Source organism: Acomys minous (genome assembly GCF_964271855.1).
Source record: "Acomys minous genome assembly, chromosome: 14".
NCBI classification, from domain to species: domain Eukaryota; kingdom Metazoa; phylum Chordata; class Mammalia; order Rodentia; family Muridae; genus Acomys; species Acomys minous.
This window is the reverse complement of record NC_140496.1, coordinates 20,620,878-20,644,452: the sequence shown is the minus strand read 5'-3', so window position 1 is coordinate 20,644,452 and position 23,575 is coordinate 20,620,878. Positions and strand designations below refer to the sequence as shown.

At 44.6% G+C, this 23,575-nt stretch overlaps 1 protein-coding gene across 3 annotated transcripts in view; it reads left to right on the top strand.

Annotated features, from left to right (window-relative positions):
- WWP2 (WW domain containing E3 ubiquitin protein ligase 2) overlaps positions 1–23,575 on the top strand; it is a 123,216-nt gene that overhangs the window by 72,873 nt on the left and 26,768 nt on the right. For all 3 annotated transcript variants that reach the window (XM_084756953.1, XM_084756951.1, XM_084756952.1), the window contains one exon: positions 6,450–6,660. In XM_084756953.1, coding sequence (XP_084613079.1) covers positions 6,450–6,660 — 211 coding nt within the window. The remainder of the gene's footprint in view (positions 1–6,449; positions 6,661–23,575) is intronic.

The window sequence follows — 23,575 nt, the reverse complement described above, 5'->3', positions numbered from 1 at the left end:
GCTGGAATCAAACCCAGGTCCTTTGGAAGAGCAGATAGTTTTTAAAGACCTATTTGTAAATGGTAATGTTATACAAATATTGGGTGACTTTATTTTTAATGTCTTGTTACAGGTTTAGATTTAGTGAATGCTATTTATTGAGCAACAGATATCTATCAAATGCACCCTGCTGGACAGTATAAAGTATGAGCCAGACAAGGCCTCTGCCTCTAACCTCTTTCAGTAAAAGTTGAAAACACAACTCAGCCAAATCCCAGGTGCTGATACAGGAGCTCTGGGGTGCATAGCAGAGGCCACAGGCGCTGTGGGATCTGCACAAGCAATGACTAGTCTGGCTTGTAGTGGTGTGGAGACCTCTGGGCAACAGGGCTGTAAAAGGGATTGACAGGAACTTAGGGGGTAGTGAGTAGAGTACTTACAGAGCCTGCACGAAGCTTGGGGTTCAATACCAGCACTGCGTACACAGGGCATAGTGGTGCATGCCTGTAAGAGGATCAGAAGTTCAAGGTTAGCTTTGGCTACATAGCAAGTTTGAGGCTAATTTAGGATATGTGAGAAAAAAAAAGAAAAGAGGAAATGTTAGTAGTACCAAGGGCAGAGACAGCCTGAGTTGATTCCCATTGATGTAAAGCTGGATCCTTGGCTTTACCACAGTAAAGAATTTCAGGATGGATAGTATGAAGCAGAATTGCCATTTATTAAAAGCATTTTATTATTTTTATTATTATTATCATCATTATTATTATTTTAATAGATGGTCTCACTAGCTGGCCTAGAACTCTGTGTAGACCGGGTTTGGCCTTGAACTCAAAGATCCAACTACCTCTGTCTCCAGAGTGCTGGCTTGAAAATGATTTATTATTTTTTTCTTTAATTTTACGTATATGGGTGTTGGGTCTACATGTATGTTTGTGTACCACTTGTGTGCCTGGTACCCTTGGAGGCCAGAAAAGAGCATTGGATCCCTTGGAACTGGAGTTATAGATGGTTGTGAGCCACCATGTGGGTGCTGGGACCCAAACCTCGGTCCTCTGCAAGAGCAGCAATGGCCCTTAGGTGCCAGGCTAACCCTCCACCTCTTTAAAAGGCATTTTAGTATAAGTTTATATATGATATAAGCACAAGGGCCTACGAGGAACACTAGGGAAGAAAGTAAGACCCTGAGAGCACGGCTGTGGACTGAAGAAGGGCCACAGTACCCTGTCTTCACCATAGTCGCCTAGAGAATTTGGTGATTTCTATGAGGCCTGGAGAAATTTAATTAAGAGCACTTGCTGCTCTTCCAAAGGACCTGACTTTAGTTCCTAGCTCCTGCATCACCCAGCTCACGAGTAACTCCGGCTCCAGGGGATGCAGCACTCTTGGTCTTGCAAACACCTACGCTCCCTTGGTATATAGGTAAGCCCTTTAGCAATTTTTAAACAAAAAGCATTTTAAGCTGGGTATGGTGGCTCATGCCTTTGGTCCCAGTACTGGAGAGGCAGACACCGACAGGTATCTGTGTTTGAGGCCAGCCTGGTCTACAGAGGAATTTCAGGATGGCCAGGGCTACACAGTAAAACACTGTCTTGAAAAACTGAAAGAGGAAAGGAAAAAAAAAAAGCATAGTTCAGTTATTGTGTTTCCTGTGATTCCTTGAGTTCATGTGAAGAGCCTTTACTAAGCCAGCCTAATATGGGGAAATTTTACTATCAATAAAGGGCATTAACACATGGACTGAAATATCTTAATCCAGTACCTCAGTGATCTTTCTTCTAACGTTTTAAAAAGTTTTATTTGTAGTTACATGTGTGTGGGTGTGTGCAGAAGAGTACAGGTGCTGGAAATGGCCAGAGGCATCGGTTCCCTGGAGCTGGGTTACAGGTGGCTGTGAGCCATCAGGCGGGGATGCTGGGAATCAGTCAGCTGCGCTGGAGGAGGAGCGTGCGCTCTCAATGGCTGAGCCACCTCTCTAGCTCCCCCCACCCTCCACTTTAGTTATTTTTAAAGAAAATAAAACCTCATTGTTCCTTTTCAGGTGATGCCAGGTCACCAGCTCAGTATTCTGAAGTCTGGCAGAGGGGGAGTCGAGCTTTTCCACCCACAGCCCTCGGGGAAGCAGAGTGCTTGGGGGGGGCAGCTTCTCTTTATTAGAAGTGTCCCCCAATAAATGAAGACCACACCAAGTGAATTAGAATCTTAGTAATTTGTAATTATCAACAAATTATTTACTTATTTGTCTGCTCCTGAACTCTGTTACTTTACTCTCTGATGTTCCAAGGTTAGTACATTATTGTAGCTCTGTAATAAGTCTGATATGCAAGGGAAACACCCCAACAGAAACCCAGCAGTCTTCTTCAGACTGGTATCTCGGTTCTTATAAACTTAGTTTTCCGCCGGGCACACACCTTTAACCCCAGCACTCAGGAGGCAGAGGCAGGGGGATCTTTGTAAGTTTTAGGCCAACCTGGTCTACAAAAGGAGTCTAGGACAGCCAAGGCTACACAGAGATACCCTGTTTCAAAAAACCAAAACCAAACCAAACCAAACCAAAAAACAAATTTAGTTTTCCTTATAAATTTTACAATGAATTTATCTAGCAACTTTTAAAAAAGCATGGTGGGTTTTTTTAAAGGTTGGAATTGCAGATGGTTTATAGATTTGCATAAAGAGGATCGCCATCTGTTGTGTGTACTAGCTTGGCTCAGATAGAATATGGAATATAAATATAAGTTTGCATTTATGTTGGAGAAACATTTATTGTACAGATTTAGTTATTAAGCAACTGATGTAGCCTCTTTGCCAGGCAGTAGTAACACTGAGAAGAAAGCAAGCAGCCTGGAAGCTACGGGAGCAGCTCAGCTCAGTGGCCGTGCCTGCTTAGCCCATGCCAAACTCTAGGTTTGATCCTCGGCACTGCAAGATAAGCGAATAGCACAAAAACCCAGGGACTTGGCCAGAGGCATTCCCACACCCCGGAAGTCAAGCTTAGGGGCATCCTAGGGACACAGTTTGGCTTCAGCTGACTACCAGTGTTAGCCAGTTGGATCTGGCACTTGCTCAGTTTATACATAATCTTGGTTTGCACTGAAGGATGTGCAGATAGGTGGAGTGAGCTGCTTAAGTTCTGGAGGCAGACAGCAGGGCGTGGATGGAATGGCCTGTGAACGTGCAGGCTTGTTTAGGCTCTTAGATGCTTGTTTGTTTACTTAGTATAAAATAGGGGAGGTGAGGTGCCTACTGTTGAGGTCCAATGTGAGGCTTAAAGGACACAAGCCAAAGAAAGACCTTTGTATTCAGCAATGCTTATTATTCTTATTTTAATTTGTCACCTGGGTCTGGAGTGATGGCGCAGCAGCTAAGAACACTTTCTGTTCTTCCGGAGAACGCTGATCTTTCCTAACTCCAGTTCCAGGGAATCTGTTGCCATCTTCTGAACTCCTCAGACACCAGGCACACAAATAATTACGTACATTCATGTAGCTAATGCCACATATAAAATAAAATAAATCTTTAAGAAAATTGTCATCTGTTTAGGAGAAATGACAGGCTCCTAGAAACAGTGAGAAAATAGTAGCATTGGTACAGGGGGCGGAGAGTGGGGGACTAATAAGAAAAAGAAGATGCAGCCAGCCGGCCACACTGGCACACCTGTAATTCCAGCATTTGGGAGGCAGAGGCAGGTGGTTCTCTATAAATTGAGGCCAACCTGGTCTACAGAGTGAGTCCAGGACAGCTAAGGCTACATAGAGATACCCTGTCTCGGGGGAAAAAAAAAACAAGAAAAGAAAAAGAAAAAGATGCACCAGACATCTGTCTGTCTGTCTGTCTGTCTATCTGTCTGTCTGTCTGTCTATCTATCTATCTTTGTATTTTTCAAGGCAGGGTTTCTCTGTATAGCCTCGCTGTACTGGAACTCACTTTGTAGGTCAGGCTGGCCTCAAACTCGAGAGATCCACCTGCCTCTGCCTCCTGAGTGCTGGGATTAAAGGTGTGCAGCACCATTGCCCAGCTCATATACTTATTTTGAATTGCTGTGGGTGAAAAACTGAGGCCAGCTGCTGGAGTTGAGCTGCACTCCCATCTGCTCAACAGTAAACTGTAGCTGTGGTGAACTCCCCAGAGGAAATGAAGGAGCAGCTGCATGCCTGCTTGCTTAGGGGAGCTACAGAACAAATTTCTGAATTGGGAAGATGAAACTAAACGACGACTAAGATTTTTGCATCGAAATCCTGATATAAGTGTGTGGACAGTTCCACATATGGCTCCTTCATTTTCAAAGAACCTCCACTCGTTGACACCTTGTTTGATCTCTCTTCCAAGTTAGAGGATGTGTGGTAGCTTGGCGTCCTTGTAGACGTAGTGGTCATCAAAGAGAAGAAAAGCAAGGGAAGAAAGTTTGGGAGCTAGTTTAGCTCACTTGTTGTTTGTCTCCTTGGAGACAAGTCCTTAGTTCTGAGCCCCTTCTGTGTAGCTCTTAATCCCTGCCTCTGTCTTGAAGAACATTGTGGGGCTGGAGAGATGGCCCAGCACTTAGGATCACTGGCTGCTCTTACAAAGGGCCTAGATTCAATTCCCAGAACCAAGTGGTGGCTCACAACTGTCTGTAACTCCAGTTCCAAGGGATTCAACATCCTCTTCTGGCCTCTTCAGGCATTGTGTGCATGTAGTGCCCAGGCATACATGGAAGCAAAACACTCATACACATAAGTAATATGAAAGAACGTTATGGAAGTTTCTAACTCTTTATGTGTGCAGAGGTGTTTGAAGAAGGGTGCTGTCCATGTCTCACAGACAGATGGCAGCTTTAAGGAAAAGGCTATGCTTCTGTAAGTTTGGTCTCTCGCTTTCACCGGTCCCCTTCCGTGTTAGCCTCCTCTTTCCTGCTACTCATGTCCTAGTGTCACTGTAACCGTGGCATATTAGAAAGCACCAATAAAGTTATACTTAATTAATTTGCTTAGGATGCATTTTCCAGGACTGGGGAGGCGGCTTAGTGGGTGAGAGTGCTTGCTCTTCAGTCATGAAGGCCTGATTCCCAGTGTCACATAGGAAGTCCAGGCGCAGCAGCGTGTGCCTGCAAGCTTTAGGGGGCAGAGACAGGTAGACCCTGAGGGTTTGCTAGTTAGACAGCCTAGCCAACACAGACCCATTCTCCAAGCAGTAAGGCAGAATTAGACACCCGATGTCCTGCTGTGGCTTCTGTGTGCAAACACACGTGGGTGCTCATCCCAGGAGCACAACACACACAGTCTGTTCTCTGATGTCCTTTGAGAAGGCATTATTAACTTAATGTAATCTTTCTTTCTTTCTTTTTTTTTTTTGAAACAGGGTTTGTTGGGGTGACCTTTTTGCACACCGTGTAAAGATTGTCTTTGTGTTATTCAAATTCTGATTTCTTTACTAGCAGAGAGCTGAGTACAGGCTGGGCTTTGGTGCTGCTATTCTTATGGTACATCGTATTTGTAAACACTCCCTTCAGAACCTCTGATTGGTTTAATAAAGAGCTGAATGGCCTATAGCAGAGGCAGGAAAAGGAGGTGAGACTTCGGGGCAGAGATTTGAACAGGCTGAATACCCTCAGGAAATCTATCCCCCCCCCCCCTTTGCCTGCATACCTATAGGGAGCAAAGACAGCCAGTTACTCTGGAGCTGTCTGTGAGAGCCATGGTACAGCTCTCCTTACTGGCTCCTGTACTTTTCTCTTATTCTCACATTTCTTCTGGGCCTGCGTGGGGCACACCTTTAAACCCAGCACTCCAGAGGCAGAGGCAGGAGGACCTCTGTAAGTCTGAGGCTAGCCTGGTCTACAAAGTAAGTTCCAGGACAACCAGAGCTACACAGAAAAGCCCTGTCTTAAAAAATGAAACAAAATAAAAATAAAGGAAAAGCTCTCTCCTGGGTCCCACTAGGGCAGGCTAACTAAGGACAAACCCTCATCAGTGTGTCCGTGCTGCCTGTGGTTATGATTATTATATAGGGTGTGCGTGCAGCCCTTCCCACAGTGTGAAGTACAGGTGTGATGTCCCCTTTGTGTCCCTGCCCATTCCTTTTGGCTGCTGTCCGAACTGATTGGCATGAAATTCCCTATGTAGCTAGGCCTCAAACTTGAGGCCATCCTCCTGTTTCTACCAGTGTCAGAACTGGTTTGTACTGGACCTGGCTTTATAAAACTCATAGTTGTTGTTGTTGGTTTGTTTGTTTTTTGGAGACAGGGTTTCTCTGTGTAGACCTGGCTATCTTGGACTCACTTTGTAGACCAGGCTGGCCTTGAGCTCACAGAGATCCGCCTCTTTCTGTCTCCTATGTGCTGGGATTAAAGGCGTGCACCATCACTGCCCGGCTCATAGTTGTCTACTCTGAGTGAGCTAATGTCATAGATATAGTGTTAAGTGTATGGAATGTAAAACCTAGTAAAAGACAAAATTCTTATTCTTAGCTATCTTTAAGTATGGTTTATGCATTTACAGTGAATGAGGAACCTACTGCAGCCAGTGATCCTGAAGAAACTTCTGTTGTTGGTGTGACATCCCCACCTGCTGCAGCCTTGAATGTGTCCCCAAACCCCAGCAGGACATCTCTCCCTGAACCATCCACACCCGCTGAGGGAGAGGAGCCCAGCACTTCCGGGACACAGCAGCTCCCTGCTGCTGCCCAGGCCCCTGATGCTCTTCCTGCTGGGTGAGTAGCCCTGTGTCTGTGATGGCACTCTTCTCCTCAGAGCCTGCACCCGCCACCAGGTCAGGAACAACGTGGCCATTTCTTGCTTGGCGGCCAGGGGTCTCTAGGAAGGATGCCACGTGTAGAAGAAAGAGAGTTGGAGAAGGCTTGCCCTGTGTATGTCTAAAGGCATGCCTAAGACATCCATGCTGCTCAGTGCTGCTCTGGGCTGGGACTTAAGTGGATCACTTCTGTGGAACATTGGGGTCAGTGCATCTTGGCATGTGGGAGGGCATCTGACTAGATGGTGCCCAGAGACTAGCTTCTCCCTCCCGAGTTTGACTTTGGCAACCCATGGAGGACTCCAGTGTAGGTGCTGACTTCCTGTGACTGTTATTCCCACAGCTGTGGCCAGTGTTAACTCAGGGGCTCCATTTCTTGCCCGTCTTTGATAGCAAAGACCTCGGCCAAGATGGCAACGCCAGCAAGACAAAGGGAAGCTCACTTTTGACTGTGTCGTGAATGGAGATGAGGAACATGGATTCTGGGAACTGATCAGCAAGTGGATAAAGGCTCTTGCTCCCAAGCCAGGCAGCCTGAGTTCCATCCCCATATCCATACGGTGAAAGCAGAGTACCGGCTCCTGCAAGTTACACATAGACACAGAAGCACAGGAGCGCGCGCACACACACACACACACACACACACACACACACACACACACACACATAACACACACACACACAGACACAGACACACACACACAAACACCTCCCCCCAAATAAACAAATGTAGAAAAAAAAAGTAAAAGAACAAGAGAGGGGATCAGTTAGATCAGCGGTTGGATCCATCCCTCCACCTTACCTGTGGCCTTTGCTGTGTGACCTAAATGCTGGTTATGTGGGGACAATGAGCATCCACATCTAGGGACTCCAGTGAATGGCATGTGTGGACCAGGTGCTGAGACACAGTGTGCCAAGAGACAGGCCAAGATTTCTTTGAAGTGGTTGTGAGGGAGCCACAAAGGTAGAAACTGCTTCTGACCTGGCAAATGGTCTTATCTCAGTTAAGACCGACTGTGGTCAGGGCCGGTCCCATTGTCCACCCTGCTTCTCAGTATGGCACAGAATAAACCAATGTCCAATGCTGGCAAGATGGTTTAGCATAAGGCGATTACTACCAAGCCCCAAACTCAAGGTGGGGACAGAGAACTGACTCCTGCGGGTTGTCCTCTGACCTCTGACCTCACACTTGCCCAGCGGCATATTGTTCCCCCCAAGTAAATTTAACATTCAACATTTTTCTCAATGAAGTAAAATCCTTAAAAGTATACATGTGGATAGTTACTCCCAACTTCCCTAGAGCCAATAAAGCACTGTGTGTGAGGTGACTCAGCAGGTGAAGGCGGTTGCCACCCGGGCTGGCCGCCTGAACTCAATCCCTAGGCTCTACATGGCAGCGGGAGAAAGCTGAGCTGACTCCTCTGGGCTGTCTGTTGTTCTCCATAGGCACATCCCACACCGACACACAAACAAATAAATGAAAAAAAAAAAAAGTAGTTTTAAAGAAACCTGTTTGTGTCCTGCTCAGTGAATTGTGAGCGGCTGATGGAGGCTGGAGGGGGAAGTGCATGCCCTCAGTGTATAATTCACACAGACGTTGGAAGGACGCCTCTTGCTTCATGAGGAAGATGATGCCTTGTTCACGAAGCGGTTTCTGAGCTCCCAGGGGTTGGAAGTCCTCTATCAGAACGCATGTGTGACTTGGCTGCTTGTGCTGAGCATTCATGTAACTCCTCCTCCTCACAGTGTGTGGATGAAATGAAAACCATTGCAGATAATTCTGACTATCTCAAACCTGAGGAAAATAAGAGTGTAAAAAAGGCAGCTCTGAAAAGGCCTTTTTAAATTGTATTTTCGTGGTCAAGTATTTGATTTAGAGAAAAGATTATTAAGCAGTTGTTGTGTACCCCTGCAGAGACTTTATTTTCTCCTTCATGTGTGGCGTGGGAGACTTGAAAGAACTTTGTGTTGTTCATACTTTCACATCTGTGTGCTATAATTTGAGGGGAACAGAGCAGAATCCTTTTGGCAGAAAAGAGAGAAAATGGCTGCCTGTGTCCCCAGTGAGCTGTTTGTTTTCTTTCCGCTGAGCAAATGCCTGGAAGGCCGGCCTCACTTCTGTGTCAGTCACAGGCAATTAGGGCTAATGGCTCAACATGTCTTTATGTAGGGCGTGTGTGAGGGTTACTGTTCTCTGGGATTGGGCACTTCCTGTTTCCAAGCAGTTGGAAAACTCCAGGCTCTGAAAATGCTCTTTATTCCTCAGCCCAGGGAAGCCTGTCCCTCACCCTTCCCTCTCTTGGCCAGAGGCTAAACAGTTTCCTGAGGTAGAGTTTGGACAGTGTCTTTTTCTGCGAACATTTAGAATGTAACAAGGCCCATGTAGAGGGTGGGAGTGAGAGGGTCCTGCTGCCCAATTTTATGTGTAGGTTATTCCAGAGAAGAATGTGAGAGTCTGCATTTTCCAGGGGTACTTAGGACCTCGGTGTGGGGTGGGCCATGTCAGGGCAGAGAGCTTGCCACTTCTTACTGGAGCCAGCCACCAGCACTGCTGAACTCACAGTAGTGGCGACAGCAGGCTTTTTGGTTGGCTCTTTGGTCTTGGATCCCAGAAAGGACACGGATTCAACGGTGACCCTCCCAATGCTATCCCAGTGTGCTATTTGGGAGGACACTAGGGGAAATTACAGAATAACTATCTTTTATGAGGATTTATAAATGAAGCATTTAAACTGTTCTGCCAGTGTCTAGGTTAGAGGCCATTCATTGCCTTTACTTTCTTTCTTTTTTTTTTTTTTTAATTTAAAAGTGTTTAACTACATGGTTTTGAAAGGGTTTTATAGGTGTGTGTATACAGACACACAGAAATCAGAGGACAGCTTTTAGGGAGTTTGTTCTCGTCTGTGTGGGTTCTGGGACTTGAACTCAGATTTTCATGCTTGATGACAAGTGCCTTTACCTACTGAGCCATCTCTCTGGCCTGCATTTTCCCGTTAGGGTAGGATATTTATTACTGTTTAAAAACTAGCCAGTCTAGGGCGCAGCTTTGCAAATGTAGAGCTAAATGAGAAATGGTCTGTGCTCAGAGTAGTTTATGAACTCTGCTCTGTCCCTCTAAGTTCTCTCTCTCTGGCTACCTGATCCAGTACATTGGCTTCCTTGAGAACTGATGCCAACTCTCATTCTGTATCTTAATCTAAAACTGAACTGTCCTCTGATCCATCCTAACCCGTCCTGAAAATGGTCTACCAATGGCCTGGGCGACCACCAGATCATCCATCTTTCTTTCTTTTCTTTTCTTTTTTTTTTTCCCCACTCACCTTTTTTTTTTCTTCCCTGAGACAGAGTCTCTCTGTGTAGCCTGACTGTCCTGAACTCACTTTGTAGACCAAGCTAGCCTAGAATTCACAGCGATCCACCTGCCTCTGCCCTCCCAAATGTTGGGATTAAAGGCGTGTGCCATCACCACCCAGCCTTAACCTCTAACATTTTAAAGTAAAACTTCGAGCATGACTTTTCCTACCTGGAATGCACAGTGGCCTCCTATTGTCTTTAGGGATAAATTTCCAAATCCTCAAGTCGGCTGAAAATCTCTGACAATTGGGGCTCCACTAGCCCTCAGCCCTGCGTGGAAGCCACTGTCCCGCCCTGTAAGCACTAGTTGTAATAAATTCCTTTCGTTTGACTACCCTCTCCAGACTGAGGATCCCCCTCATGATGGTTCTCTCTCAAAGCTTCCTCGGCGTCTTGACCCTTAATTCCTTAGGTTTCAGGCTAATGACAGTCCTCAGGAAGGGACTGACCCTCCCTGATTGATCCCTGGTGGACAAGGTTAGATGTCCACATGTACAGCCATATCTTTTCCCAGGCTCCATTGCTTGTTCAGGCCCCTGTCATTGTGGGCTGTAGGTGACCAGGAGCTTGGCACAAAGTAGGCCCAGGACCTACGTGGAGTGAGCACGTCTAAATGCCGCCTCTCACCTCCCCCATTCCCTTTCTTTCTTTTTTCACCTGGATGATTGTTCTCTGCTTCTCTCACTCTTTAAAGAAAGAGTATTTATGACAGGATATTATATTTTCCTTTGTTCTCTGGGTTGCTGGGCTTCTGTTCAGTGTGTCTGTCACAGATCAGAGCACTCATCGGCATCCACAAAGGCTCCTCATTACTGGATGCTGCTCCTTGACTAAAGCATTTCTGAGCCAAGCTAGATGGCTTGTGTGGGCCTTGGGGTGACTCTGTTTCCAACTTTACCTTCTCAGACCCTCCATCTCCTCTGCTGAGCGATAGGAAAGATTCACTGGAGTTGCCACATTGGTCTTCTGAAATTTACAGCAGGAAAGGCTGGTCACACACATCTGTGTGCTTCCAGGCTGAGAGCTTCTGAAGCCCAGCTGCTTATGGCCAAATACAACATTCTTCCTTCCATTTCGCTCTCCCTGTCTGGAAGTCGGTCCCGTCAGTCCCCCGCCCAAGCTTTTAGCTTAATTAGTCCCAAAGAAGCTACTGGAAGGGTGTGGAGTTTCCAGGTTGTAAGTGTCTATAGAAAGGACGGGTGTTGGACACACGTGAGGTAGTGGTCCAGGCAGGGGGTGGAAAGTGGCCGCTTTGGTCAGTTGGTCCTGTGTCTGGTTTTTCTCAGTGTCAGAGCCCATTTTGGAGACTAGCTACTCATGAACAGACCATGTGTACATGGCTTTCACAACCCCCTTCACGCCCCAGTCTCTCAGCTCCCTGAGTCTTTCACACAGAGGCGCATTATTTTACCCTGGCAGCTCGCACACGGCTGTGGTTTCTTACATAAGAGAGGACGTTGTGTTTGGACCGCCGGCTTACCTCAGCTCTGCCATTTCGCACCATCCCTCTTCTCCCAGAGTTGTCGGCTGCCCTGTTTCCTGCCTCAGAGTAGAATTAATGGAGTGTTTTCTAATCCTTTCACATTTGCCATGTGCCCTGTCCCCATGCTCTGTGCTGGAGACCCAAAGGATTCTCTAGGTAGACTTGGGGACCCTGAGACAGCCTTGGGAGACACTCAAAAAGATGGGAGAATCCGGAGCATCTCTACTAGTTACAAACCAGCCTGAGCCATTGACTGTCACTCCAAACTTGATTTTGGCTTTAACCAAAGTGCTCTATAAATGGAGAACATGCCTTTTGGGGGTTGATGTTAATTTATTTCTAGATGTTCACTTTTGTTTTACCTTCTGTTCAAGAGATCACTTACATATCTAGATGCTGGGGCAGTGTCAAAGACAGAAGTTTCTAAAAGCTAAGAAACCTCTCTGTTTCCGGGGACAGGACTGTTAACAGTTTGGATCATGGACCACATTTTACATAGTTTAGGATTAAAGGATTATGTTGGGAGACTGTGCCTTTTCCCAAGCATGTGTTATTGTGGAATATGGTTTTATTCTTGACCTTAAAAAGATTACTTCATAGCTGGACATGGTGGCGCACACCTTTAATCCCAGCACTCAGGAGGCAGAGGCAGGCGGATCCCTGTGAGTTCGAGGCCAGCCTGGTCTACAAAGTGAGTCCAGGACAGCCAAGGCTACATAGAGAGACCCTGTCTCGAAAAACCAAAAACAAAAACGAAGAAAAACCCCAAAGAAAAACAAAAAGATTATTCCATGCTTAAGTAACTCAAGTAGTGCTTGTTCTATCTTCCTTCCAAAAGGCTCTGTGGTGACCAGGGCTCACTGAGCTGTAGCTGTGGTCTGTTCTTCCTGTGGCTACCGTGTGATGACATCATCAGCAGTCCATTTTTCTCTACTTTCTTGAGAGCTGCTCAAGAAGAAGGAGTGTTGTGCCCGTTTTGTCACTGTGCGCATCTTCTGGGGCAGAGGCAGATGGAGTGAGTGGCCAGTGAGAGTGGAGGAGTGACTGCAGGCCTACTCGTCCTTCTGTTCTAATGCACGTTTGGATCTTACAAAAGACCATGGAGCTCAGTATGGTGCCTCACAGTCCCAGCATTTAGAGAAGCTGAGCGGCAGGGGGAGGGGGGGATTTTTGAGTTTGAGGCCAGCCTGTGCTACAGTGTCAAAGACTCTGTTTCAAAAATCTAAAAAGCAAAACCCACAAAACAATAACAAAGCAAAATCAAACAAGATCCTTGATTGGCGGGTGGGAGGGGGGTGGGATACAGCCAGGACACAGCAGCATCAGTATCGAAGGCCTTGCTAGACTTGAGCACTGACACTTTAGTACACTTTGTGTCATTTCCCAGACCATTAATAGTAGTCCAGATGGTATGAGCTTTCGCGCTGAGTTGGGGATTTCTAAGAGTAGCCCAGAGATCATTTTTGTTCATTCTTTACTGCAGTATGAGTTAGCTACTTTTGCTTCACACTGCAAAGGAGAACACCTTAAACAATTCACCTGGGGTGACTGCCATCACCACAGGATAAACACACACCTACCAGGCTTGAGGAGTGTAGCAGTATGGGCTGTACTTCTTAAGCTATTAGAGGCGTGCAGATAAAAAATAGGAGGCCGGTGGGTTGCCTTAGTTGGTAAAGGTGCCCAACACCAAGCCTGGCCACCTGAGTTTGCTCCCTCTGACCTGAAGGATGGAAGGAGAGCTCAAACTCCCACAAGTTGTCCTTTGACTTCCACACAAGTGCCATGAAGTTCCCCAACATGCAAATGAATAAATAAATAATGCTAACACCCCACCCCCTTGAGGCCTTAAATACGTTTGAAAGTCTTATGTGCCCTTCTCTGATACAGTGCTGTGTACAGGGATGCCTGGAATGTGGTCACACCCACATAAACAACCATGTGGTTTTCTGTTGCATGAATAGTACAAACTTATACAATCTCTTGTTCTCTAAAGGTGCAACCTACAGCGAGGCCTTCTGTGCACGCCTTTTTGTATACTTACTTCTGTAAGAACTGTCCTAGGATTGGCTGGGCATGCGGTGCAGTGGTAAAGCACTTGCCTGACATACATAAAGCTCTGGGTTTGCTCCCCAGCACTGCCTTAAGAAAAGGAGGGAAAGCAATGCCCAATTAAGAGTGTTTTGCCAGGCATGGTAGTGCATATCTGTAACTCCAGCGTTCAGGAAGCACAGCCAAGAGGATGGGAAATGGGAAGCTAGCTTGGTGTACACACAAGGTCAGGGACAAACTGGAGTGAAATTCCATCTCACCTATAAAAACAGACAAACTGAAAAAACAAGAAACACAAATCTCCTTCTGGAAGTGGAGTTGCTGCCCCATAGACCATCAGCTTAATGGGAAACCCCTCCTACATTGCTTCCTTGGATCCCTGTGGAGCCACTTTGTCCCTGTGGAGCCACTCCTGTTTGGGTGCCCATATGCAGCTCTGCTAAAACTCACATTGTCGTCTCCTTTTCATTTGGGCCAATCTGAGGGGCTTGATTGGCATCTTTTTGTGGTTTGAATTTTAATTTCTTTGATCATCGTTGAAACTTTTTAATATTTTGCTTCTTTAAAAATAATTGCCTTGTTGGTGTAATTTTTATTTTACTTTTCTATTTGGCTATTTGTGTTTCTCTGTTTTTAAAAAAGATTTATTTTGATGCTGGAGAGATGGCTCAGTGGTTAAGAGCACTGGTTGCTCTTCTAGAGGTCATGAGTTCAATTACCAGCAACAACATGGTGGCTCACGACCATCTATAATGTGATCTGATGCCCTTTTCAGCACTGTATGCATAATAAAAAATAAATATTTTTTTAAAAAAGATTTATTTTAATTTTGTGTGTGAATCTTTTGCCTATATGTATGTATGTGTGCTACATATGTGTCTGTTGCCATGGAGGTCAGGAAAGGGCAGTAGTTAGAACTCACTCTGGAGTTATGGACAGTTGTGAACTACCGTGTGCGTACTAGGGATCTGAACCCAGGCCCTCTACAAAAGCAGCAAGTGCTCTTAACTGCTAAGCCGTTGCTCCATCTCTTTAATCTTTAATCTTTTCTCTTTAATCTGTAAGATTTGTTTGTTTGTGACATGATCTCACGTAGCTTAAGCTGAGCTTGAACTTGTTCTGTAGCCTAGGAGTGTGACTTGAACTCCTTCTCCTCCTGAGTACTGGGATTACAGATGTGACTTCATGGGGTTTCTGTTGCTGTTGTTGTTGTTTTGGTTTTGGTGTTTTAAGACAGGGTTTCTCTGTGTAGCCCTGGCTGTCCTAGAACTCACTCTATAGACCAGGCTGGCCTCGAACTCACAGATTCCTATACCTCTGCCTCCCTAGTGCTAGGTGCGCACCACTGCCTGGCTTTTTTTTTTTTAATGGTAATCCAATTATATATTATATCTCCAATACTTTGCCCCAGACCATAGCTTGTGTTTTTTACTTTGTTTATAATGCCTTTAAAAACAATGGAGCTAGAGAGATGGCTCGGGAGGTTAGAGCACGTGTTGCTCTTCTGAGGACCTAGGTTCAGTTCCCAGCAACCCATGATGAGCCACACCATTGCTAATTCCAGGGCCAGGGACTTTGTTGCCCTCTTCTGATCTTCGTGGTGCCAGCCATGCGTGTGATGCACATACATACATATATGCAGAACATTCATATAAATACAATTAAGACAACTTTTTAAAAATTAAAAGTGATATGCATGCAAGTGATACAAGCATGTGTTTGGACATGTGTGTGATCGTTCAGTGTCCCTGCTTGTTCTGATGTTGTAATGTTCTTACACATACAGATACTTCAGTTTGTTGATTTTATTTTAAATTTTAAATTATGTGTGTATGTGTGCTCCTGAGTGAGGTGCCTGAAGGAGCCAGAAACTTTGGATTTCCTGGAGCTGGAGTGGTTGTGAGCCACTGGCAGGGATGCTGGGAACCAAACTTGGATCTTCAGGAAGAGCAGGACATGTTCTCAACCATCGAGCCATCTCTCCAGCCCTATTATTGATACACATGCTGTTTCATAGTTTATCTTTTTAAAAAATCATCATATAACTTATAAAAGATGGCGTGCCAATGTTTAGCTGTCTTTTTCTTAGCATGTTAATCATACAATAGCAATTTAGATTTAATTATATTTATGTCGTTCAATTTTTATTATATTTTTGTGTGCATGTGCGTGTGGAGATGCGAGGACTACTCCGAGGAGTTGGTTCCTTCCTTCTGCCGTTTGGGTCCCAGGAACAAAATCAAGCGCAGTAGCTGACACCCATACCAATCTCTTCAACCTCTGCTATTTAAAATCAGTTTTAATTATCTCAAACATGTTATTTATTAACTAGCTTTTCCATCCGGTATGTTGCAAACATTGAATCACTTAGTACTCATTTCCAGTTTGTTTTGAGGCTGGAATAACCCTGTTATAGAACTAGCATTTCTCATTGCACCATCTGGGACCACTGGGGGTTTCTGCCACTGCTGTGATGAGCCATAAAAGATGATCTTATAGCTACATCTCTGACACGTAATTGTTTCTATTGGCTATGTGCTAGAAGACGTTGTTAGTTTATAGGGGATTTGTATAGAAAGGGTTATTGATCAAGTTGCCAAATTGCCTTTAGAAAGAAAATACTCATTTTTGCCTTCAACTAGTATTTTTAACATTGTATGTTGCTAACCTTTCATATAAAAGTGTGTGTGTGTGTGTGTGTGTGTGTGTGTGTGAGATAGAGACTATTTCTGATACTTGTCTTGATTTCCTGTTAAAAGCTTATATTTGAATATTGCCAGACTCCGTTTGGGGATTTCCCCAAGGCAGAGAACATGGGATGGTTGAAGAGGAAAAGAAAACAGACTTAATTCAGGAAACTCAGTAGCTGCTACTCTGACATCCTGAGCTTAGGGGACATAAAGTGCTGTTGGTAGTTATTAAAAGGAAGTTAGTGTGCTTAGACTGGAGTGTAGTTCAGAATTCAGGAAAGGTCCTGGGAGAAGCAAGGAGCTGAACACAGTCCCTACTCTGTTGAGAAAAGACACATTGAAGCCAGAACCTGTATGAAGGGGTTAGATTGCCCAGGAACATGTATGAAGTTGCTAGGTTGCCCAAGAACATGTATGAAAGTACTAGGTTGCCCAAGAACATGTATGAAAGTACTAGGTTGCCCAAGAACATGTATGAAGGTACTAGGTTGCCCAGGAACATGTATTAAGGGGTTAAAGTGCAGTGTATTCAGATTTCTGACTTTGAAAACATTCCTACAGAGGAAGAAAATCTTTTGTTTCCTCCTGAAAGTGCCCACAGCTTCCAGAAAGAGTTGGTAAGACTTGGTGCAGAGGCATAATGTTGTAGGGGCATAAATGGGAAACCCTGAGTCCGTCTGCCTGCCTCCTTCCCTCCTCTCTCTGTCTCTGTTTTTGAGACTGGGTCTTCTTATATAGGTTAGGCTGGCCTTGAATTTTTGATCCTCCGGCCTCAGCTTCCTCCTTCAGTTGTGCCCTACTAGGCCCAACAAAAACATGAATCTTATGTCTTTTCTGTTTGTTTTTGTGTTTAAGTAGTAGCAAGTTGAAATTCTACATAGGCAACTTTGGGACAACAAAAATACTTCTAATATATTCTTCCAATGTTTCATTTCAGTTTAAGTGGTAGCAAGAAATCCTTTCTTGCCAGGCGTGGTGGCGCACACCTCTAATCCCAGCACTTGGGAGACAGAGGCAGGTGGATCGCCGTGAGGCCAGCCTGGTCTACAAAGTGAGTCCAGGATAGCCAGGCCTACACAAAGAAACCCTGTCTCGAATAACTAACTAAATAAATAAATAAGAAACCCTTTCTTTATGATGCCCAAGGTTCTGTGTGCCATGGCTTTGCTTGTTTTGTTTTGATTTGATTAAAAAAAAAAAAGGTTTCCTGTATCTCAGGCTAGCTTTGAACTCAGGATGTAGGAGACAGGATTCTATCTTACTTTTACATTACACGTCATAAAAATAACAAAATTACAGTTATAAAGTAACTACAAAAATCCTTTTTTGGTCAGGGGTCACCACACACCTGAGGAACTGTATTAGAGGGTTGCAGCCTTAGAAGGCTAAGGAGCACTGCACTAGGTAGTCTGGGTTGGCTTTGCACTCAGGATCTTCCTGCTTTGGCCTCCGGAGTACAGAAATTACAAATGTGTACATGTCACCGTGTCAGCCTTACGGTTTTGTTTACTTTTTGTTAATTGCACTTTAATTTATTCTTTGAAAATTCTATATTAGTCACAGAATATGCTTTGATCATATCCATCAACTCTTTTCCTCTGCCCAGTGCCCCGTCCTTCACCTTCCCAGTACCTGGTTGATAAAATAAGCACATCAGTGAGTTCAAATAGTCAAGACTCTTCTAAGGCTGCATTGTGGGCAGTTACTTGTGTAATGTTATAAAGGTCATTGAGGAAGAACCCTGGTACTCACCTGAACTCCTTGCCAGTATCACCACATTCCTAGATTTATCCTATTTCTGGTGAAACTGAGATTCTGTCCAAAGCCTAGGACATTATGCACGCTGAGCAAGCACTGTACTAACCAAGAGGCGTTGATGGAGTCCGCTGACTCAGGCTGTCTTGAAGTCTTTTCCTCCCAGTGCTGGGACCCACGTGTGCAGCACGCCAAGCTGAAGGTGACCTTTTAGACAACAGGGCAGAGAGTTAATGGACACCATCCTAACAATGAGGTTGAGGGTCTGTTTGTCGGGCTCCAAGCTCTTTGGTGTGGTGATCCTGGGGAGACTGGGGTAGAGGGCAGGAGGCAGACACCAGAATAAAGGAGTGAAGGTTGTTGTGGTAAAAGAAAACTTACCTTAAGATTGAATGAAATTGGAAACTGCTCCTTAAGTCTTTTCAGAAACAAGGCCTGGTGTTGCCTGTGTTCAGCCAGGTGTCACTCACGGAGGGCCAGGGAGCAATGTGTTGGGTAGTGACGCTGCTTTGAACACTGTTTCTGAGAACATCAAAGAAAGCTATTCAGTCGGGTAGATGGAACCTACTCGACCCGGATGCAGCGCTGAGCGAGACCCACGGCAGTGGATTGAAAAGGCCTTTCATCTCAGTGTGAGGAGGATGCTTAGAAGGGACAGAAACTTAACCCCTGGCAGGGATATGCTGACAAAAAGTCAAAGCCAGTATCATTTTCTTGGCATGAGGAGACCAAGCCAAGATAGTCGGGAGGCTTAATCTATGTGGGCCGGCAGAAGCCGGAGGCTTGTTTGACTGGTGACAGAAGTGACCCACTGTGCGGAGTGAATGAGGGACGGGATCTGTGTGACTCATGAATAGCTGTGCAGGTAAAGGAAGAGTGAGAGTTCTCAAAGAAAGGGAGGCAAGGCAGGTCGGGGTCGGGAAGACCCACACAGTCATTTAATCTGAGCAGGAGGCCAATTTTAAAAGGAAAACCGTAGATAGTAACAAGGCAGTGGAAGGAAGGTCTTGTTCCTCCGCTAACCGTTTTCCGGTCAGAGTCAGTTGAGAGGGTTCATAAGGACACAGAGCACGGCTGGACAATAGCAGTCCCTGAAAGAGCAGCTGTCATTCTGAGGATCAGCTGTGATCAAAGATGGAAGGGCAGAGCCCGCCTAGGCCTGCGTGCTACAAAAGCCACCAGAGCTGTGGCTGCAGGGAAGGGGTTAGCACAGTTTGCATCTTGACAGTTCAATACTGCCGCGTGGATTAAAGCCCATGCATTGCTCGGAAGTTGAAGCATTCTCCTATCATCAAATTAGAATATTAGGCAAGGCATAATAAAGCCATTTCCTTTGTTCAAATGAAACTTGAATGAAAGTTAAAATGGAAACTGTATATGAGATGAGTCATATACTGAAAGGGTTTGTTGTTGTTGTTTTGTTTTTTTGTTTTGTTTTTTCAAGACAGGATCTCTCTGTGTAGTCTTGCCTGTCCTGGACTCACTTTGTAGACCAGGCTGGCCTCAAACTCACAGCGATCCACCTGCCTCAGCCTCCCAAGTGCTGAGATTAAAGGCGTGCACCACTGAAAGTGTTTTTAAGAATAAAAGAAAAATATGTTTGGGGTTTTGTTTGTTTGTTAAGTCTCCAATTGCTACAGCAGGTATTTTCTCTTTTAAAGAAAGGTATTCCAGATGGATTTGGTAATGCATCACTCTAAATCCCAGTGCTCAGGGGGCTAAGGGGGGAGGATGGGGGCTTTAAAGCCAGTGTAGGCTGCATAGCAAAACCGTTTCAAAAAACAGGATGTGGACAGCCCACCAAATTATCATGGACAGTTTTGGAAAATGAGGAGACCACTGTCAATAGGTCTTGACCTGTTCTTATGATTTTTTTCTTTTTTTCTCGTTTGCCACCCCCCTGCCCCTTTATGTTTTTACAGTGCTAAAAATGGGTCCTAGGGCCTTACACACGCTAGACATTTGCCCGACTACCAAGGCTATACTCAGTCTTAGTTTTCCAGAAAAGGATAACCCTGAGTACCTACTCCTCCCATCTCTGTGGGGTGGATTCCTGTGCGTTTTGACTATTTCTATGTGAGTAAGTTTGTGCAGGGAAAGTTTCTGTTTAGTGTTTCTTTTCTTTTCTTTTTTCTTTTTTGTTCAGTGTTTCTTACAGGTAAACTTATGAAGCACAAATCTTGGCATTTTGCTCACTTTATTCTCTCAAGTACTAGTCACTTTGAAAAGCATTCTGTTTTCTTTTGTTTTTTAATTTTTAAATTTATTTTATGTATATGAGTGCTCTATATGCACGTACACCTACATGCAGAAAGAGGACATCAGATCTCAGTATAGATGGTTGTAAGCCACCATGTGGTTGCTAGGAATTGAACTCAGGACCTCTGGAAGAGCAGACAGTGCTCTTAATCGCTGAGCCATCTCTCCAGCCCTACAAATTCCTATTTTCAAACAAGCATTGCAGACAGAGTCAGTGAGATGGCTCAGCCTTGCAGCACTGGCTTCACAAACCTGATGACTTGAGTTCAATGCCCAGATCCCATGTAAGGGTGGAAGGAGAGAACCAGCTCCATAGAGTTATGTTCTGACCCTCACATGCATGCTGTGACACACATACATCTGCACACTCATTGTACACTCATACAGGCACACAACTGTAGTGATAATTCTGGAATTTTGGTTTCTTTAAAAAGTACAGAAATAGGGCTGGAGAGGTGGCTCAGAGGTTAAAAGCACTGGCTGCTCTTCCAAAGGTCCTAAGTTCAATTCCCAGCAACCACTTGGTGGCTCACAACCATCTATAATGAGATCTGGTGATTTCTTCTGACCTGTAGGCATATATGCAGGCAGAACACCAAAAACAAAAACAAAACAAAACCCAGAAATATTATAAGAACACGTGTTTGTTTTAATCCCAGGTATGGTGATATGGGGCTGGTTTGGAACAGCTGACTATGATTTGCCTCATACTCTAGCAGAGGTGTGGTTTTGCCAGCTGCGGATACTTTCTGCAAGCGTGTGATGTTTGGAATTCTGGAGACTTCAGAGGGTGTATAAATGCTAACGCCCCATAGGTGGGGGTGGTGGCTGTTGGTTGTTCAGGGGGTTTGGCTGTGGTTTGTTAGTAGTCATGGTCAAAGAAGAAAGAAAAGGAAAGAAATTAGATTCAGGGATCTCTCTCCCTTACAGCCTTCTTTCTCTCCTATCTAATGATAGGGGGTGAAATTGGGAGGATAGAAGTTGGGAAAAATAAGAACCCACAAAGTAGCTAAGACTAGCTACACACAACAGTTTTATACACACACACACACACACACACACACACACACACACACACACACACACACACACACACAAGCACAGACTATAGTCAACTTCCTCCTGAAAGACCAGGCAGTATCCCAAAGTAGAAGGAAATGAAATCAGGGTAACTGGTGGGACTGTTATATCCTTCGTGAAATAGCCTGGGGTCAAAACTGTGTCCTTTGTATAGGTTACTATATTCTGGATAAGTATGGTCTTTGCCAGACAGTGTGGGTACCAGGAGGGTTGGGATGGTAGTCCTTGGCGGTATTTGTGCTGCTTGAGTTGGTTGGATTTGAGTCAGCCATTGCCCTGTCTTTCTTTCATTAGCACAAAGGAGCCACCTTAGCATCCAGTCTTTTTTTATTTGTTTTGTTTTTTCGAGATAGGGTTTCTCAGTGTAGCCTTGGCTGTTCTGGACTCGATTTGTAGACCAGGCTGGCCTTGAACTCAGTGATCCGCCTGCCTCTGCCTCCCAAGTGGGATTAATGGCGAGCACCACCACCCTTGGCTTTTCAGCATCCCAGTCTTATACTAGCTTACACAGACTGGACCTCAGCTGTCAGACAACAGTACACTCTGTTGTAAGTGGTTTGTCTTCCTGCCTCTTAGCTCCCGGAATAATGACTCATGAGATTCAATTATTATTTTACAAATACTTAGGTCACATAAATAGGCTCTTCTCTGACTATCTCATAACTTAAAATAATCCATTTATTCTAATTTACATCCTGTCACATCAGTACCATGCGTCTGTTCTCCTCATATCTTGACAGCTAGAATCTCTCATGCCTGGCTCTATCCCAGAGTCCCTTCTACCTGCCAGGTGGCCCACCTATTTTCTGCTTCAGTAATAAGTCATAGGTATTTTTTATTTTTATTTTTATTTTTATTTTATTTTTTTTTGAGACAGGGCTTCTCTGTGTAGCCTTGGCTGTCCTAGACTCACTTTGTAGACCAGGCTGGCCTTGAACTCACAGTGATCCACCTGCCTCTGCCTCCCGAGTGCTGGGATTAAAGGCGTGCGCCACCACTGCCTCGCTTTCATAGGTATTTTTAATTGACAGGTATTATGTCCATATAGTACACAAGCGATTCCTTCTACAGCGATCTGTTCCTGGGTTCATGTAAATCCATTCCAAAGAGTCTTTGCTAATGTATCCTACAGTTTAGAAATAAATGTCATTGCTGGCTATATAGTGAAATCCTGTCTCAAAATAAATAGATAGATAAATAAATAAGATTTCATCATAAATATGCACAGTGCTAGGAAAACAGGGCTAGTGTCATAATTTTTTGAGATTTTTGTCTTTGAGCTTGTTTTTTGTTTTTTATTTATTTTATTTATTTTATTTATTTATTTATTTATTTATTTATTTCTTGAGTGTAAGTCTGTGCACCCCACACATGAGTCCTCAGAAGCCAGAAGTAGGTGTCAGATATCCTGGGACTGGAGTTAAAGACATTTGTAAGCATGTGAGAGGGTGCTGGTAATCAAACATGGGTCCTCTGGAAGAGCAGCCAGTGCTTTTAACTACTGAGCCAACCCTTCAGCTGTATGATACAGGCTTACCCCTGTCCCTCCCCCTCCCCCGCCACTTTTCTTTTTTCTTTTTTCTTTATTTTTCTTTTTTATTTTTTGGTTTTTCGAGACAGGGTTTCTCTGTGTAGTCTTGACTGTCCTGGACTCGCATTGTAGTCCAGGCTGGCCTCGAACTCACAGCGATCCGCCTGCCTCTGCCTCCCGAGTGCTGGGATTAAAGGCGTGCGCCACCACACCCGGCTTCACTTTTCTTTTTTAATGTTAGCAGATTATGGCAGCTTAAAAGGCAGAAGTGAGTCCATGACTAAACTTTTGCAGAAACCATGAAACCCAAAGATTAGATGCAAATATTTGTAAGAAGTTCATTTTAGACAGAAAACATTCTCAAATACCATTGTATTTTTAAAAATTAATTTATTTTTATTTTATGTATAATGTGTTCTGCCTGCATGTATGACTGTGTGAGGGTATCAGGTCCCTGGTACAGAATTACAGACAGTTGTGAGCTACCATGTGGGTACTGGGAATTGATCCTGGGTCCTTTGGAAGACTAGCCAGTGTTCTTAATTGCTGAGCCATCTCTCCAGCCCTCTTTATCGTATTCCTTTTTTTTAAAAAAAGATTTATTTACTTTATTTATTGCATATGATTGCTTTACAGAAGAGGGCAGCAGATCTCATTATTGATGGTTATG